Source organism: Seriola dumerili, unplaced genomic scaffold (assembly GCF_002260705.1).
Source record: "Seriola dumerili isolate Sdu_G_001 unplaced genomic scaffold, Sdu_1.0 BDQW01000073.1, whole genome shotgun sequence".
Classification (NCBI taxonomy): Eukaryota; Metazoa; Chordata; class Actinopteri; order Carangiformes; family Carangidae; genus Seriola; species Seriola dumerili.
In genome coordinates this window covers 6,017,343-6,033,265 of record NW_019174328.1, presented here as the reverse complement: position 1 = coordinate 6,033,265, position 15,923 = coordinate 6,017,343, and the positions used below count along the sequence as shown (strand labels likewise).

General features: G+C 41.7%; 1 protein-coding gene across 1 annotated transcript in view; it reads right to left on the bottom strand.

Moving 5' to 3' along the window:
- Window positions 1-15,923, bottom strand: part of disc1 (disrupted in schizophrenia 1) — a 44,199-nt gene that overhangs the window by 5,650 nt on the left and 22,626 nt on the right. Inside the window, exons 10-12 of the mRNA XM_022743855.1 lie at window positions 12,940-13,000; window positions 5,877-6,120; window positions 3,393-3,437 (exon numbers count right to left, since the gene is read on the bottom strand). Coding sequence (XP_022599576.1) covers window positions 3,393-3,437; window positions 5,877-6,120; window positions 12,940-13,000 — 350 coding nt within the window. The remainder of the gene's footprint in view (window positions 1-3,392; window positions 3,438-5,876; window positions 6,121-12,939; window positions 13,001-15,923) is intronic.

The window sequence follows — 15,923 nt, the reverse complement described above, 5'->3', positions numbered from 1 at the left end:
TATTTGTTTGGTAAAGCACCAAGGTCATAATGTACACAATGCACACCAGGGGAGCTGTGTGCACAGCATTTGGGTGTGTACCTGTGGATCACCTGAGTGTGTATTGGAGGATGGTGTGGATGTCAGGTTGGTGGCGGAGCAGAGTGCAGTAGGGCAGAGCATTCAGAGAGCAGAGCTGGCCATAATTAGAACAGGCCCCCTTTGCAGACATCGTGTCCTAGTTTCTTCGCACTTATCAAGCATAGAGAACACAAACACACACACCGGAGCACACAGTCCACACTCCGAGCAAATAGACACACACTCACGTGCACGCAGACCCAGTGCTCTCGTCAAACAACACATAGCAAGTCTAATCTGACTCATAGCTGCAGGTAGAAAATATCAGCTCCCTGCAGCTCAGAGGTGTCAGAACAATCACTGGAAAGTCGTGTCTCTGGTCTCTGTCCTGGAATAGCTCTCTTTCCCCAGATGATGTAACACCCCCCAAAAGAAATGTACAACAACAACAGGCCTGAGGTGTGGTGATATGTACAAGTCATCCCTGATGCAATTAAAGAATTAAGCCAGACTTAAAGGCAGAACAACATATACGGATGCAAGATTTAAAGAAAACATGATGTTTTTGTGTACGAGGCACATAAATGAACAAGTGATCACTAACACCGGTCAGGTGTCATCGTATGTGATGCTGGGATCCCTGTCTGCCCGTACAGAGAAGAAAAGACGGCCAGTTTATAGATCCACTGAGCCGTTTGTTTGTCAAGGTTAGCAGCATCTTTGGCAGATAAGAGCTCTGTGTTTGTGTAGCTGATTGATTCTATACATTACAGCCTCCAGTCAGCTTTTGGAAAGTCAATACAAGCACAAGATAGAAGACAGAAGCTCCCTGTGCAGAGCGACACCGTTGAAAACATGCCTGACAGTTTGTTATCAAACCTTTTTTAAAAACTGCTACAACAGTCGAAAAGCTGTTATTTTGCTCCTGGTGGTGATCAAAACAATATAAATGACTTCCTCTGCTACATCTGCCGTCGACAAACAAGAAAACATGGGAAATGAGATTTCAATAACATGTCAATTTGCATAATAGAATCTCAGGCATACATGTATTGTCATGTTGATTCCTGTCATGTTGATTAGTGCTGATGTTATTAGACCAAAAGTAAACAAAGCTGACTGCAGAAGCATGAAGTCGAGCAAATTATTTAGAAATTCAATATTCAGACTCATGCATGTGCTGGTTATTTAAGCAATAATGAGTGAGAGGCAGCAGGTAATTGTGTGTGTTCCCATGGGTACTGTTAGGCCCGACACTTTGCACTGGGCAGGCAGTACAAAGCAACAATATTGTACAAGCATTAGGTCATAATTGCTTTTACAAACAATAAAATAGCTGAATTCATTTCAGACTCAAGAGGAAATTAACTAGCTTATGATGAACTAGCGTCTGTTATCACCGATGCCCTGTTAGTAAGTTACTGCGTCCACTCTTAGAAATACTACAATCTCATTACAGTGTAAGATGCTACAGTATGAGATGTCAACAAGACTGTAGTTCCTGTTCAACTTTACATACTGGATGAACACAGTATCTGCTCTATTAGTCTTTTTAGTACACTGTTGAAATGTACAAGAACTTCACCTGCTGTTTTATACAGACAGGAAATGTCACATATGTGCGCCTCACTGCAACTTTGAAATGTCACTGACAATTAAACCTCGAAGAAAAAAACGAAATCCTTTTGTCAAATAATTTACAACTTTCATTTTGTGCTTTTTCGGTTTTCCAGGATCCTCCTGGAACTACTTCACCACCATTCACATTTTGCATTTTACTGTGGGACAATAGTGTCTATCAACAGCACACTCCACTGACAGTTTTGAGTACTCTTAATTTTGTCACTATTCAAGCGTTAAGTAGGATTTGGATGCAACTTCGGTTTTTGAGTCTGCTGTCAGTTTACACTTCTGTCCCACAATGCACAAGTCTCTACAACTGTCCCCGTTTTTTTGGAAAAGCATCAAGCTTTGTCTCTGTGAAGTTTGGCTGGCAGAGACACAGCTACAGTTTGATTGACTGCACATGTACTGTACCTCATTACCTGTTAGAACAAAATGGCAAAGGTGATGTTGCATACCGTATACTTACTGCAAATACAAAGTATTATTTATATATATATATAGTAGCTAATGTGTGCAATTAGTGTGCAATAAGGAATTGTAATGCAGCAATCATCTCAAATCTAACATGGCTGGCATACATTTCATGACATTATCATCCAAACTACCGGATTAACAAATCTAATCAAAAGCCTTCAACATTTGAATTGAATTAAGTCTCCATTGTTGTTTGGTACTGGGGGTCAGTATGAAGAGGTTAATGTAAGGACCTTGAGAGGATAAAAGAACAATTAGTAGAGATTAGAAGAAAATAGAGCAGTGCTGAAACACACACTTGCACAAACGTACACACACCAATCAATCTCCATTGTGGTAGCAGGGCAGCAGCTTTGGCAGCAGCTAAGTGGAAATCATTTACTTAAAGTCATTATGGAAAGGAGAAGGAGGTCAGGCGCTCTGCGAGGCGGAGAATCCAACTCCTCCACAACGCTAACACAACACCATCAAGATGAAGATACCAATACCATTCAACAGCCATCATATCATCTGCCTCCGTCATGTATCATAGTTTATTGTGATTGAACCATTTTGTGTCAGCTAGGTTCTCCATCACTCAATGTGATTCAGAGTTGTGTACTTCAGATATGCAAGTCACCCTCCCATCCACTTTCTGCATGAGCATAGATTTGTTACTGGCTTGGCAAAAAGTCAGTTCACTGAACTTTAATTTGCAGCTTTTGCAGAAAGTTTGGAATTTAAAATGAAGAATTTAATTAGAGGCAAGCAGCGTCTGTCAAGCTTACAAATGTTTATAAATGGTTTTGACCAAGTGGATTTTCTCTCTTTAGTCGGCTCCGACTCATATTTTTGATTCATGAGGAATTATAACCATTATCAGACTGCATGGAACACCTTAACAAGTGTAGGTGGTGATGTACTGTTTGGCTACCAGGTGTGAATGGGTATAAATGTATGGATTTAAAGCAGGAAGGTGCTGAAAGGAGAGAACGTGCTCAGCAAATCCCTCCCCTGCATAAATAAAAGTCCTCAAACCCATTGTGCAAACTCAGACAGTCTGCGACAACGACCCAGGCTTCTCATGTAGATCAGTATCGATCGGACCATCAAAAAGGTGACAGGGGTCATGTTTAAGTTAAGGTCAACTAATGGATTCTTCTGTGTCCCAGTAAGCCCAGTGTCAATGCAAGTGACACTTTAATTACACTGATAACATTCAGCCGTACAGTGACAGTTTTGGCGTTACCAACCTCTTGGTGATTATCTTCCATGCAGAACAAAAACTCCTCCAATTTCTGAAACAAAAAAGGAAACATTTGTTGAGGCCACACAGTCATAAACCTGCTCATGAATAATTGAAAATGCAATTATGTTGGCTGTGTACTGTATGTGTGCAGCATCATCATAATGAGAGGAGGTTGTAATTATTCATCACCAAAACTGACAAGGAGAAAATAGATTAACTGGCTCATCTGCACTGCAGGTTTCTTTGTTAGTATTCAAAGTATGTAATTGTACATTCTTCACTAAGGAAGGAGTTAATCACTGTACCTATTAGAGGCTAACATATTGTTTGTGGCTTTAGGGTAAGTACATAAGAAGGCAGAGCAACAACAAATGACAATCAGCAAAGTTTTAATTACTATTTTCTAATTAAAAATTGTGTAACATCTAGCAGGCGTCAGGCTCTCCAGTAAACGCAGGTGCAGCTGACCATCTATAACTCTTCACACTGTATCTGATGTGAGATTGTTAAACCCTGCAATTTTGAAGCGGTCACACAAACTGGATTGTCTTCGCTCTCTCCAATTACATCCATCTCACAGCAACATATAATCTGTCACCTGCAGTCTTCTAGCCACAGAAACAAACGTTTTCTGGCATCCAACTGATAAAATACTTCTACTGCCTGTGGCCTTGAGATGAAAACACTCACATCTACCAAACTAGCATCCACAGTGAAGGACTTTTATTAATATATTTGGGTCCTTGAATATTCAGAAAAAAAGAAAAGTAGCAGCTTTACATATGCAGGGTGATATTAAACGGCTGAAAAATGACAATAATACTAAAAAATGTCTTATGTTTTTATGTATCTCTTATATTTCCCCCAAGACAGAGAGCTGTAGAACAAAAATGTCCACTGAATTTACTGTTATCCATCTCTTCTTTCTCATAAGATATTACAAGGTGCTTATTGATATGAAAGTATGTTAGCTGATTAGCAAGGGAATGAATGTTTTGTCATTCATTAAATGTTAAATGCTGCAAAGAGCATCTATGGTTCTTCTCTGTCCATGGACATCGGAGGTTCTTTTTGTGCAAACTAATTCAGAGTGATATTGTGACTCATATTCACAGAAAGGATGCAGGTTTGCACTGATGCTCTGAAATATTCAAGGATGTCGGCTAAAAATCTATAACTTTTTTTAATAACATTTTTGCAGCCACAGAGAACTTTTTGCTACATTGAGCTCTAATGTTTCCAGTTTAGGGGACACAGAAAATAGAGTGTAAAGCACTGAGACAAAAAAAAAAAAAGAGAATTGGTTGGCTGTCTCACCTTTTAGTTCTTGGAGAAATGTTAGGAGGAGCCAGGCTTTAGGAGCAGAAAGAAAAAAGCAGAGAGAAACAAAGGGAAAGCAGGAAATAGATTCATGCAGTTTATAGAAAACAGTCAGGCAGTGCAGGGACAGAAGACATCAATGCAAAGTGTATATTTATGGATGCACAGAGAGAGACTGTGAGGGAAGTTAAAGAGGTTGCAGCAACGTGGTAGAATTAAACATGACAATGAAAATCCACAGCCTCTAATTAGAATACATGCAAGTGGAAATTCTGCCAACAGCACCAGCAAAGACCATCGACAAACATTTGTCAATGGCCACAATCCAGTAAATCCATACTGAAATAAGTACGTTGAATGTATCACCTGCTGCTGAGAAACAGCAAATATTATGTTAAATCACAATCTCTGAGCCAAAGTAACAAAAATATAGTCTCACAAAAACAAGTGTGCTGTATTTTTATTGGCTTTGTTCCTATCTCAGACAAGTGTGTTAGACTACGTGGGCGGAGGAAAGTGTGAGGAGAGGAGAGAATGAGTTGGCCCTGAGGCAGTGGACCTCAGCTCACTGTGGGATAGACCAACACAGAGAATACACACACGCACGCACACACGCACACACATGCACACACATGCACACACACGCACACAACACACACAACACACACATGCAATCCCTCTAAATGCATGTAATCATGCAGAAACACTCTTAAATCTGCACTCTGTAAAATGAAACTCTTGAAGGAAGCCAAAATGTTTCCAAATGGTTGACTCCCACACGCCCACATTTTCATTTTTCCTGGTTTAAAAATACCCTCAAGCAAACTTGCTAATAGACTGCTGCTCATCTCACTGTAGTCGACAGACTTTTACATTCTGACAGCAGCTGAATGTCCTCTCCAGTCAAGTGCTGAGACTGACAGAGGTCACTTTTCACACCACAGTGAAAAAAGGAAAAAGCGAGTGAATGTGGAAACAGGTAATCCTCATTTGACCTTTCTGTGTCAAAGAGGAGTTATGTGAAGAAAATATCTAAGACTTCAGCTATGGAACGCCTCAATCTTTTATATTCAAGGTGCTCTAAATCTCTGTCTGCACTCTGCAATGCATGATGGGCATCTACATGAATAATACATTGTGTATTGTTAACAAGGCATTGTTGCGTTACCTTGGTGAACTCTGAGTTCTGTAAGTTGGCCTCGGGGCACCAGCGTCCTCCCAAAGCAGTGAGCATGGCGCAGTCTTCTTCTTCTTTGGTACATGAATGGGCAGGAGGATAAACTGCTGCAGTGGGGAGGTCTTCGATGTCTGCTCCACTGCAGCTGGGAGTCCGCAACTGGAGGCCTCGCAAGAACAGGTGACACGCTTCCAGGTCAGCTTCCCAGATCCGCTCCAAGCCTGGACAGCCACAACTACAGGGAGAAAGAGACCGTAATGTTACGAGATGATAGGATATTGATACAATAACAGATATGATATGATACATTAAAAGATTCGATACATTACAATACGATAAAAGATTCAAAATATGACAATACAGTAAAATATAAGATACGATACAATGTGATATGATATATTATACTGATACACAACATATTATATGTTATATGATATGATTAAACTATGAAAAAACATGAATCAACTTCATAGTGAATAAAGCAAATGCAATATCATACTATACGGCAGAAAGAGGCATAATAAGTACATTTAAAAACACGGTACAGTAAAATCTAATATGATCTGGTAATATGTATATGATACTTTAAATACAATACTATTTAGCAGTAACATATTTATTACTAAAAAGTTTTGATACAGGCAAAGATTTAAATATAATTTAGTTCTATAAACAATTTGGACACAAAATAATGTGGACACAACAAAATTTAAAAACTATTACTATTTTCACATCTGCCATTTAGTATAGCACTAGAGGCAAGAGATGATTAGCTTAGCTTAGCATAAAGACAGGAAGGAAGGCAGAAGGAAACAGCTAGCATGCTTCTGGTAAAGGTTCAATAATACACCAACCAGCACCTCTTAAACTCACTCATTTCTAAACAATGTTGTTTAAATACATACACAAACAGAAATTTAAATAATATTTCAAGTACATAACTTTGTATATGGTGTCTGGTTGTTTATGAATTAAACAACTGAGATATAGCATGTTAATAGGCTAGCTGTCTCCCAACTCCATGTTGTACAAATGTGCACTGAATATATATTCGTAGGGTTATAAGATGTTAAATTAAAGTATATAGACAAGAAGTGTAAACATCATGATCACACTAATATTGGGAAAACAGGACAGATGACAGTATGAGTTATTGCATGCATGTCCTGGCTGTGACTACCTGATAAGTGAGCACAGTAGATGCAAAGGCACAGCAAAGGACATCTTTAATCACATCACTATAATAAAGCCTTACTCAAAAGAGTGACAGAGGAGAAATAAATCATTCAAAGATTTGAATTCCATTGACGAAATGTAATGAGAGTGAATGTCCTGCTTTCAGGCTGCCCTTTCCTTCAAAGAGCCACAGTGGCGAGGGAAAAGAGAGCCTGGATGTGTTCATCTCTTCTGGGGTCACTGAGCTTTAGTTCAGGGGGAGGACAAAAAGATTGTTTTTTGTTTATCTACTCATTGAATTACAATCACTCATCCTTTTTCACTGTCTCTCGCCCTGACCCCTGTGACATCTCAGATCCAAGCTCCGAGCGCAAAAACAGAAGAGAACAATTAAAGCAGCTACAACTGACTGAATGTATTATTTAGAAAATGAGCGATGGTCACCGTCCAGTGGAGCTCTCTGTTCATTGTCCCATCATTTAGGTTAAGCTAGCCACTGTGTGAAAGCAGTAGTCCACCATGGTGATGACAGTGTTGGTGTTGAACTATAAGCAGGTGTTTCTGGAACTCAAAAATAAGTTTTCCCATTACATTTAAATGAAATACCCCTCCACAGACTGACATTTGAAATATTCATATTTATCCCCCTTTCTTCTTTCAGTGACCTTTAGGTAACATATCATTCCCAAATAAGTGTGGTCCCAGGTGGCATTTCAGGGGGCCGACATCCATTGATCTGAATTCTACCTTCAATAAGTTTTAAGAGACACACAAAAATCAAAGGTTCCACACTAAAGAGCATCAATATTTCAAAGTAGGAAATACTCTAATACTCTAATACTCTACTCTACTCTACTTGTCAATAACAACCTTGGAATCCATCTTGTGCTGACAGGAGGCAGGGACGAAGATGTGGGTTTTATACATATTACATATTAGATGAATCGTGTGTGTGTGTGTGTGTGTGTGTGTGTGTGTGTGTGTGTGTGTGTGTGTGCGCATCCATTTCCAACCCAGATTCTCTCTCACAAACACTAAATCGCACATTGAGTGGGTAAGAACGATAAAAACACAACAATTTCAAACTCTAAGCAGAAATATACTTACATATAAGCCTCTATAATATATTCAGTAATTTCACCTAGAGTATACCTCCCTGCTGCTCAGTTAGATTTGAGAAATTGCTCATTCCCCATCATATGTAAACAAACTCAAAGGCAAAATGCACCCACAGTATTATTTAATCTCTCCCTCTGTTCCTTCGTCTCTCGCCCAAAAATTGAATGCCACTTGTTTTCCAGCCTATCTCCTGTCTGAAAAGGCTGCCAACCTCTGTGCCCTGCCAACGCACGCCTCTCAGCCGTTCTCTAACCTTCATTTGGCACACAGACAATAGAAAAATTGCTCACCCCAGCCCCCAGCCCCCACCCCCCTTTAATTCTCTACTCAACGCTGCCGCTTCTGAATTCTGCTATAGTGAGGATGCACCCAGTGAGCCATGCCATTGTTATTTGTCTCTTCTGAAGTGGAGAGGGACACACACACACATACACACATACACACATTGCCAGATATGGTTGGGCACATATGTGTTAACTTGTGCGTGTTAACAGACACACACACACACACACACACACCCATAAATCAATCTCTGTGGGGATTCAGTGTTGTACAATCATCAATTCCTCTAAAAATGTCAAAGCCTGCTTCATGTATCACTACAAGCTCCTCTTCAATGACAACCACAATTCATTACAAATAACTGGCACTGGCATCGGGGCCCTGTACAGGAAATTCAGACAACATGTCAGCGCCTAAGCATCCCTGTGATGGTGGCGTCCTGGTGCCCGTCGGTATGAACCTCCTCGCCCGGGGGTTAATTGGTGGCAGCCGCTCGGCCCTGCCATCTGACAGTGGCAGGGTGTGGGCGTGCTGCTCCACTGATGGCCCAGTAATAAGAAGGAGAGACAGGCAGGCACACTCCTTCTACAGTCTCTCAGCCCCCCCCCTCCCCCTCCCCCTGTGGGACTGCTGACTGACAGAACTGCTCTTTCTCCTCAAGGCATCGCGTGCGCACACAGACAGCTACAGAGGACGGATTAGTATTGAACGGAGCAGCAGCGGTCTGGTCCTGCTGCTACTAGAAGGTTCAGTCTGAGCTCTCTAGAGTGAAAAGGCACAAAGCGGGTTCACACACTGTCTGGCCAATAGTCTGCACTCTATCCAGCATATATACTCATATGCTGAGCTGCATCTTCAGCTTTCACACCTGAATACCAATATGAGACAGACTGTGAAAAACAGCTCCTATCTTCAGGCACAGCTGGACGTTTTTGGCTATCTAAAAGATCAGGCTATGAGCGATAAGTAAGCACCATTTCCCAAAGAAATTAGCATCCTGACTGAAATAAAATTAGTGCTATCTTCACCTGTGGTCTCAAGTCAGTGCCTCTCATGTCGAGTATACACAAAAACACATAAACACAATGAGAATTCACACATTAGAGAAGGAAAAAGGAGACGGAAATCTTTCACGTTAATCATGTGGCAACAACTCGAAAGACACCAGCTGACGAGAGGTGCTAATAATATGGTGAAAGGTGGTGACTACTGGATGAGGTGTGATGGGTGGTGAATGAAGTGAAGCGTTTGTAAGGTGGGCGGCTTGATGTCTGGGGAGGTTTTTGCAGCAGCCACTTGAGCGACCAGTGTCCCTGTGCTTCAAACATTCAAACATTTATCTTATGTACATTCAAGATTTTGTACATTACAAGTGATAATAGAGTTGTTTTCTTTCACTCACTCCCCCTCCCTAGATGCTCTCAGCATGTCTTCGATTTTAACTAAAAGAACATGTCTTGACAGAGTATTTTAATGACTTCTCCACCAGTTGCATTGTGTCCATTAAATATGATAAATGGCATCCAAATCTCAGCAGAAGATTGCATAAATATAGGAAAAATACGAGAGGCATTTCCTAATGAAACATCTACATAATGTTTTAAACAAGTGTGCAGCGCTGCTAATCTGAATAAAATGTTTTTTGCTCTGGTGACACACTTACAGCATCTGCGCTGCTCTAACATCCTGTTCTAGTCTTTAGCAAGGAAGAGATAATTGGTTTTTTCAACACCATCCGTCTCCACGGAGACCAGACATCTCACCAGTACTAATCTGCCTCTTTCCTCCCCGCCCCCCTCCTCTTCTCCTCTCCTCACCTCCCATCACCACAGCACGCCATCAATGTACATTAGAGCTGACAGATAAAATTTACAGTGGATGATGGGTGCATTTGTGTGACTGAGTGTGAATGTGTGTGCGTGTACAGTAAATGTGTACATGCACATATGGGGACAACTTCCCATGCGGTCAAGCCAGATATGTGTCACTGTGCCAAACTGGAGCTGGTGGAAGCTGCTGGTCTTCGCCCAAAGCTAAAGCTGTATATGTGATTTGATCCGGAACGCTTCTGGCTATAGAAACAGATCCAAGGCTGGAGAGCCAATCAATTAATATAGACTGTGATGAGCAAGTAAATGACTTTAGAGTACTCAATACTGAAGGAGGTGTCCTTTAATGTGATTTTTCTTTCAATGGTAACCTGGTTAGATACATGTGATCCATATAACAGGCGGTTGAAGCAATAAACTTAGAGATAGCATCACAGAACATACGCGCTCCATTAAAAGGGGAGATAAAAAGCACCCAGTAGCCAGACTGTTTTCAAGGCTAAGCGTTCAATGAACTATTATTTTTGTTTTATTGGTATTGGGACTGGGACTAAAATGGCTTCCTTAGGAAAGAGAAAGAGGCTTTGTGGATTCATAATATCAGGGGCATACAGTACATTAGATGACGATTAATGGACATGGAGTTTTATTTCGTTTTTTTTTTTCTAGTTATTCTTGGGGACACTTCACTGATTCTATTCATCACGGAGAGTACTAGTCTTCTATTGTGTCCTCTGTGGCCCTGGAGAGAGCTTTCCAAAGTCTGACCAAGACTGGATTCTATTAGAATCAGGTGATCACTAATGGTGGTGGATTCATCCTCTGAGAACCATGTATGTCTCTACAAAAGCTTGTGCCACTCCATTAAATGGTGACCAAAGTGATGGACCAACATCCAGAGAGAGTCATCTCAGCTTGTGTTTGCAGACATCAGATTCCTAACAGAAAGGCTGTGGTGTACACTGGAGGTGTGGAGCAATAACAAATGCTATTGAGTTGAATTATGGAAGTTGTAGGATGCAGTGATTTTGGCTCTTGATCCATAGTACGAACAAAGAGTCTTTGATTCTTTTTTGAAATTTGACTATTGTGAATCCTCCAACTTTAGTACAACTTTAATAGAAGAGACTTTGTGGTTTTTGAAATTCACTAACAGTTTTTAATATTCACGTAGCTCTTGTTTTTGGGACAGTATTTGTATCTATATGGTATTTTTTGGATGATTTTAGCTGTTTAAGTAAGTTCCTGTGTTCCTGTGCAGCATCCTTTAAAGACTTGCATCTACTGTACAGTATGTGTCTAGCTCTGTCGTCCTGTACTGTATATGTACTGCACATGGGCTGTGCTTTTACCCATTTAGTAAATACCCTGAGAATGCCTCTTCCAGTAAGTCAACTAGTGTTGCCGAGGTGGTTTTTTTGTTTTTTTTTGTTTTTTATTTTCTCCACAAGACAGGTACTCTCTGAAAAATCAAACAAACAAAACACAAAAGCAGCCATCTGCCCTATTGACAGAAAAGGTCCTGAGGCATGCTTCCCTGCTGAGCACTGAGATCGCAGCCACGTTGCTCCTTGACCACATAGACCTGCGCATCCCTCAACAACAAAAAGCTCTGCAGTATGTGACTGACTCCTGGCTCCCATCCAAAGAGGTGACCCTGGCTCTCAAAGGATGCAACACAGAAAGTTACACCCTTCTCTTACACCACAAATAGAAACAAGACTCAAGCAGAGACACTGTGTCTCTGACAATATACTGTAGGCTTTTCCTGGCTTGCAGTAAGCACAGAAAGCCTGACCTTCCTTAGAAAGAGAAGAGACCGAGTGGAAAACACAGCTCATATGGTGTACACAAAAACATAACTAGCTCTATTCATCCATCTGTAAAACACAAATGGTTCCAAAATGCTGCAGAATAAGAGCCGAACGCGTCGCAGCTGCTCGGTGCTGTCTGTCTGTCTGTCTGTCTGTCTGTCTGTCTGTCTGTCTGTCTGTCTGTCTGTCTGTCTGTCTGCTGGGGAGACGAGCTAAGCAGCTCTAATCTCCATAAGGAAGCACAAACAGGCGTATGGTGTCAACAGTTGACTGGGTTCCACACCCTCTGCTCCAAAAGTCAGCCACTCAGCACACCACAATCCTGTTGTGTAACTGTCAGGCCGGGCTGGGCGACCACCCGCACCTCAGCAGACCTGTCCTCAGTGGTTTAGGAGCTCTGAGTCGCAGATAGAAACAGTGAAACAGACGGAGAGAGATATTGTTTTGTCTAAAATTGTTTACAGAGAGGAGGGAGGGAAGGAGGGAGGGAGGGAGGAGGAAACTGAGCTGATGTAGAAGTATCAAAAAATAAAGCTATAGAAAATATGTGAGAAGGTGGGAAGAGGAAGAGAAACTGCACAGGTGAGAGATGAAGCGAAACGTGAGAAAGGGGCTCTGGGAGACAAGAGCATAAGAAAAAAGGTGTGAGTGCATGATGCGCTGGGTGAGGTGATGTATTGGGGAGACAGCGCTGTGGTTAGAGGACGACAGAGGTGAGAGGAAATTCCTCGGGGGCTGTTGCTCTGTTTATGTCTTCTTGTTGTTTTACTCCTGAGGAATATTGAGCCTTCAAGTCTGTACTAAAAAGACAAAGATGGCACAAGACACTCTTACCTGTGCAATCTGTCCTCCAATAGCTCGATGTACTTGGCAGTGTTCTCCTTCAGTCGGCTTTCTGTATGGAGAGAAAAGCACAAAGAGGGCAACGGCCTGTTACTTGCACTTCATTTATTACTTTTATTAGCCATGATGGGGTATCCTAGCAACAAATCACAGCTCTAATACCATTAAAACTGACTTGTCATTTGCTATCTTGTACACTGGTTTTATTGGGAAAGGTAGTCATCACAGTTGGCGATGGCAATTGTGGTGAGAAACTGCATGAGTCCACTTCAGTGCAAAAGCCCAGCTGGCTCTCTCTTAAGACAAACACACAATCGAAGAAAGATCATTCCCACTGCTCTAAGAAGGGATAAAATTGGAGATGGCCTGAGGATAAAAGGAGATTTTATCGTGGCATAGGTCCTTATATCCTGCCAGATTTTCTGTGGGGCATAAAGTTGGATGGATAGCTTATGTTGCTTCCTGTGCCCTTCTGCCAGCAGTGAGCTGAGCCTGAGGAGGCAGACACAGGCTGGCGGAGCGTCAGTCAGGATGGAGAGGAGGGCAATCTGAGCGCCGTTAATGAGCTCATGTATGAAACATGAGAATATGCCTCCCGCAGCAGCAGATCTTTGAACACAATAGGACGCACTTGTATCAAATTGCACCACGTATATATGTGCACAAAAGCAATAACTTTCAATACAACCCTCCCCCTCCACAGTGAAACCCACACCCACACACACACACACACACACACACACACACACACACACACACACACACACACACACACACACACACACACACACACAAAGCTGGTCTTGATACATCTGCCCATCCCAACATCTGTGCAACTCAACAACCAGTCAGATTCAGTGCTTTCCCACACCCTGATGCAGTGGCTCCCAAATGTGGGGGGTCAGTGCCACCCAATGCGGTTGCACATAATGATTAATAGGATAGGGAAGAATCAAAAAACATACTGTACTACACAAAATTGTTTATATTCTTTCAGACTTTTCTATAGTCACTTCTATTTTCTCTCAAAACAGTGGATACTTTTATCCCTACAAGCCTGTAAGAGTTTTCTAATGAAATAATCTGAGAAGGAGGGAAATTAATTTGTTGGTTAAAGGAACAGTTCGACAGTATGGGAAATATATAAATAAATAACTATATAGCTACAGCCAACAGCCAGTTAGCTTAGCGTAGCATAAAGACTGGAAACAGGTGGGAACAGCTAGCCTGGCTCCGTCCAAAAGTAAGAAAAAAACTCACTAACTCCCAGGTTATGCTAAACTAAGCTAACCTGCTGTTGACAGTAGAGTTACTTTACAGCTATGAGTGATATCAAGCATCAAATCAAATGAATAAGAATAAGAATATTTCCAAAAAAGTCAAACTACTCCTTTAGTTGAGCACATACCATATAGAAAAATCTATGATGGTCCTGCATAGAAATCGTTTCATTTTAAGAACACACAAGACAAAAATTGCTGGAAACTACTCCAGTGTAATGCCATTTAGCTTGCTCGCATTGACTGGAGCTCACACAGAGAGAAAGTCACCTAATTGGGTGTTCTGAATCACACTGAGGTTTGAAATATAATTTGTATCATTGTCTTCATGGTGGTTATTAGACAGCATCAGCTCCCGGATGAGACAGGCTGCGGGCTGGCACAGCGGGAGGTAAAGGAAAATGTCTGAGAGAAAGTGACTGTGACACACACACACACACACACACACACACACACACACACACACACACACACACACACACAGAGACAGAGACTTATACACACATATTTCCGTCCATACTTTGGTGAAGAATTGAGATGGAGATAGTCGGGCTATTTATGGGGGTTGCGTGTGTGTGTCACAGAAAGAGGGATCATGCCTGAGAGTCATCTTCATTCAAAGTGGCCAAATCTGCTCAATCAGAGGGAAGAGGGAGGCTGCTGGAGCAGCTATCAAATATCTGGTGTACGTGGACCAGACAGCTCACTTACCACCCCTCTAATTGCTATGTGAGATCCTATCCTGACAAAGTCTCCCTTGTCAACTTCCATTCATGTGGGCTCCGTTAAGCAGCGTGCAAGGAGATAGCCACTGAATAATACATGGGGGCATTAAGCCTGACTTTGGATGGCAGAGAGCATGTACAGATGCGAGATGACAAAGTAGGCTGCAGCTCGAACAAGAGCAAGAGCCAGATTTAGAATTAATATATTGTGAGGGATGGAAAGAGTAAATATAAAAGGCGGATGAAGATGGGAGATACAGACACAAGTGTATCAACTGTTAACTTAATATTTCTTCCTGTGCTGATACTGTTATACGCCGAGGAGAGTCGGTGCGCCATCCTGTCGCCATGCCAACCGGTGGCAAAACTAGTGAGCCTTTTCGGGCGTGACAGATGAAAATAATCTTTTCTTTATAGAATGGGACAAGACATCAAGCAGCAGAGCCTCCTCCTGTGCTGAGTGGAACCAGAGCACTGGGTGATATTACTACTTCCTGTAAGTCTGCGGGAGGCTGCTGTCATTGGCAGGCCATGCGAATAAAACTGGCACTAAAAAAAAAAAACCTAGAGAAGAGAGCCACTCTGTTAGTCCCTCATACATGGGGCCATATATTTGGTGTTGAAGGAACCTCACAGCGTCCGCATTGGAAAATTCATGAGCTCAGCCTCCCCCTCACACCAGTGATCTCAGCAGGTGCTAAACATCACTGATTTTTGCCAAGGACCCCGGCCAAAATCGAAGAGGCCACTCATTCATAATACAAACAGAGCTGAGACACTATTGGAAGATGGTGAGACTGTGTTACTGGATGTTGCAAAGAGGCCATTTGCTTCATATAGGTCAAAATGCTCATTCATTAGCCTAATGAAGAAATAATTACTTCAGCTAAATAGATGTAAAGTTGATAAAAAAAATGATGAATCTAATTATTATAATCAGCGATGTAGACAGACAAAGCAAATGGAGCAG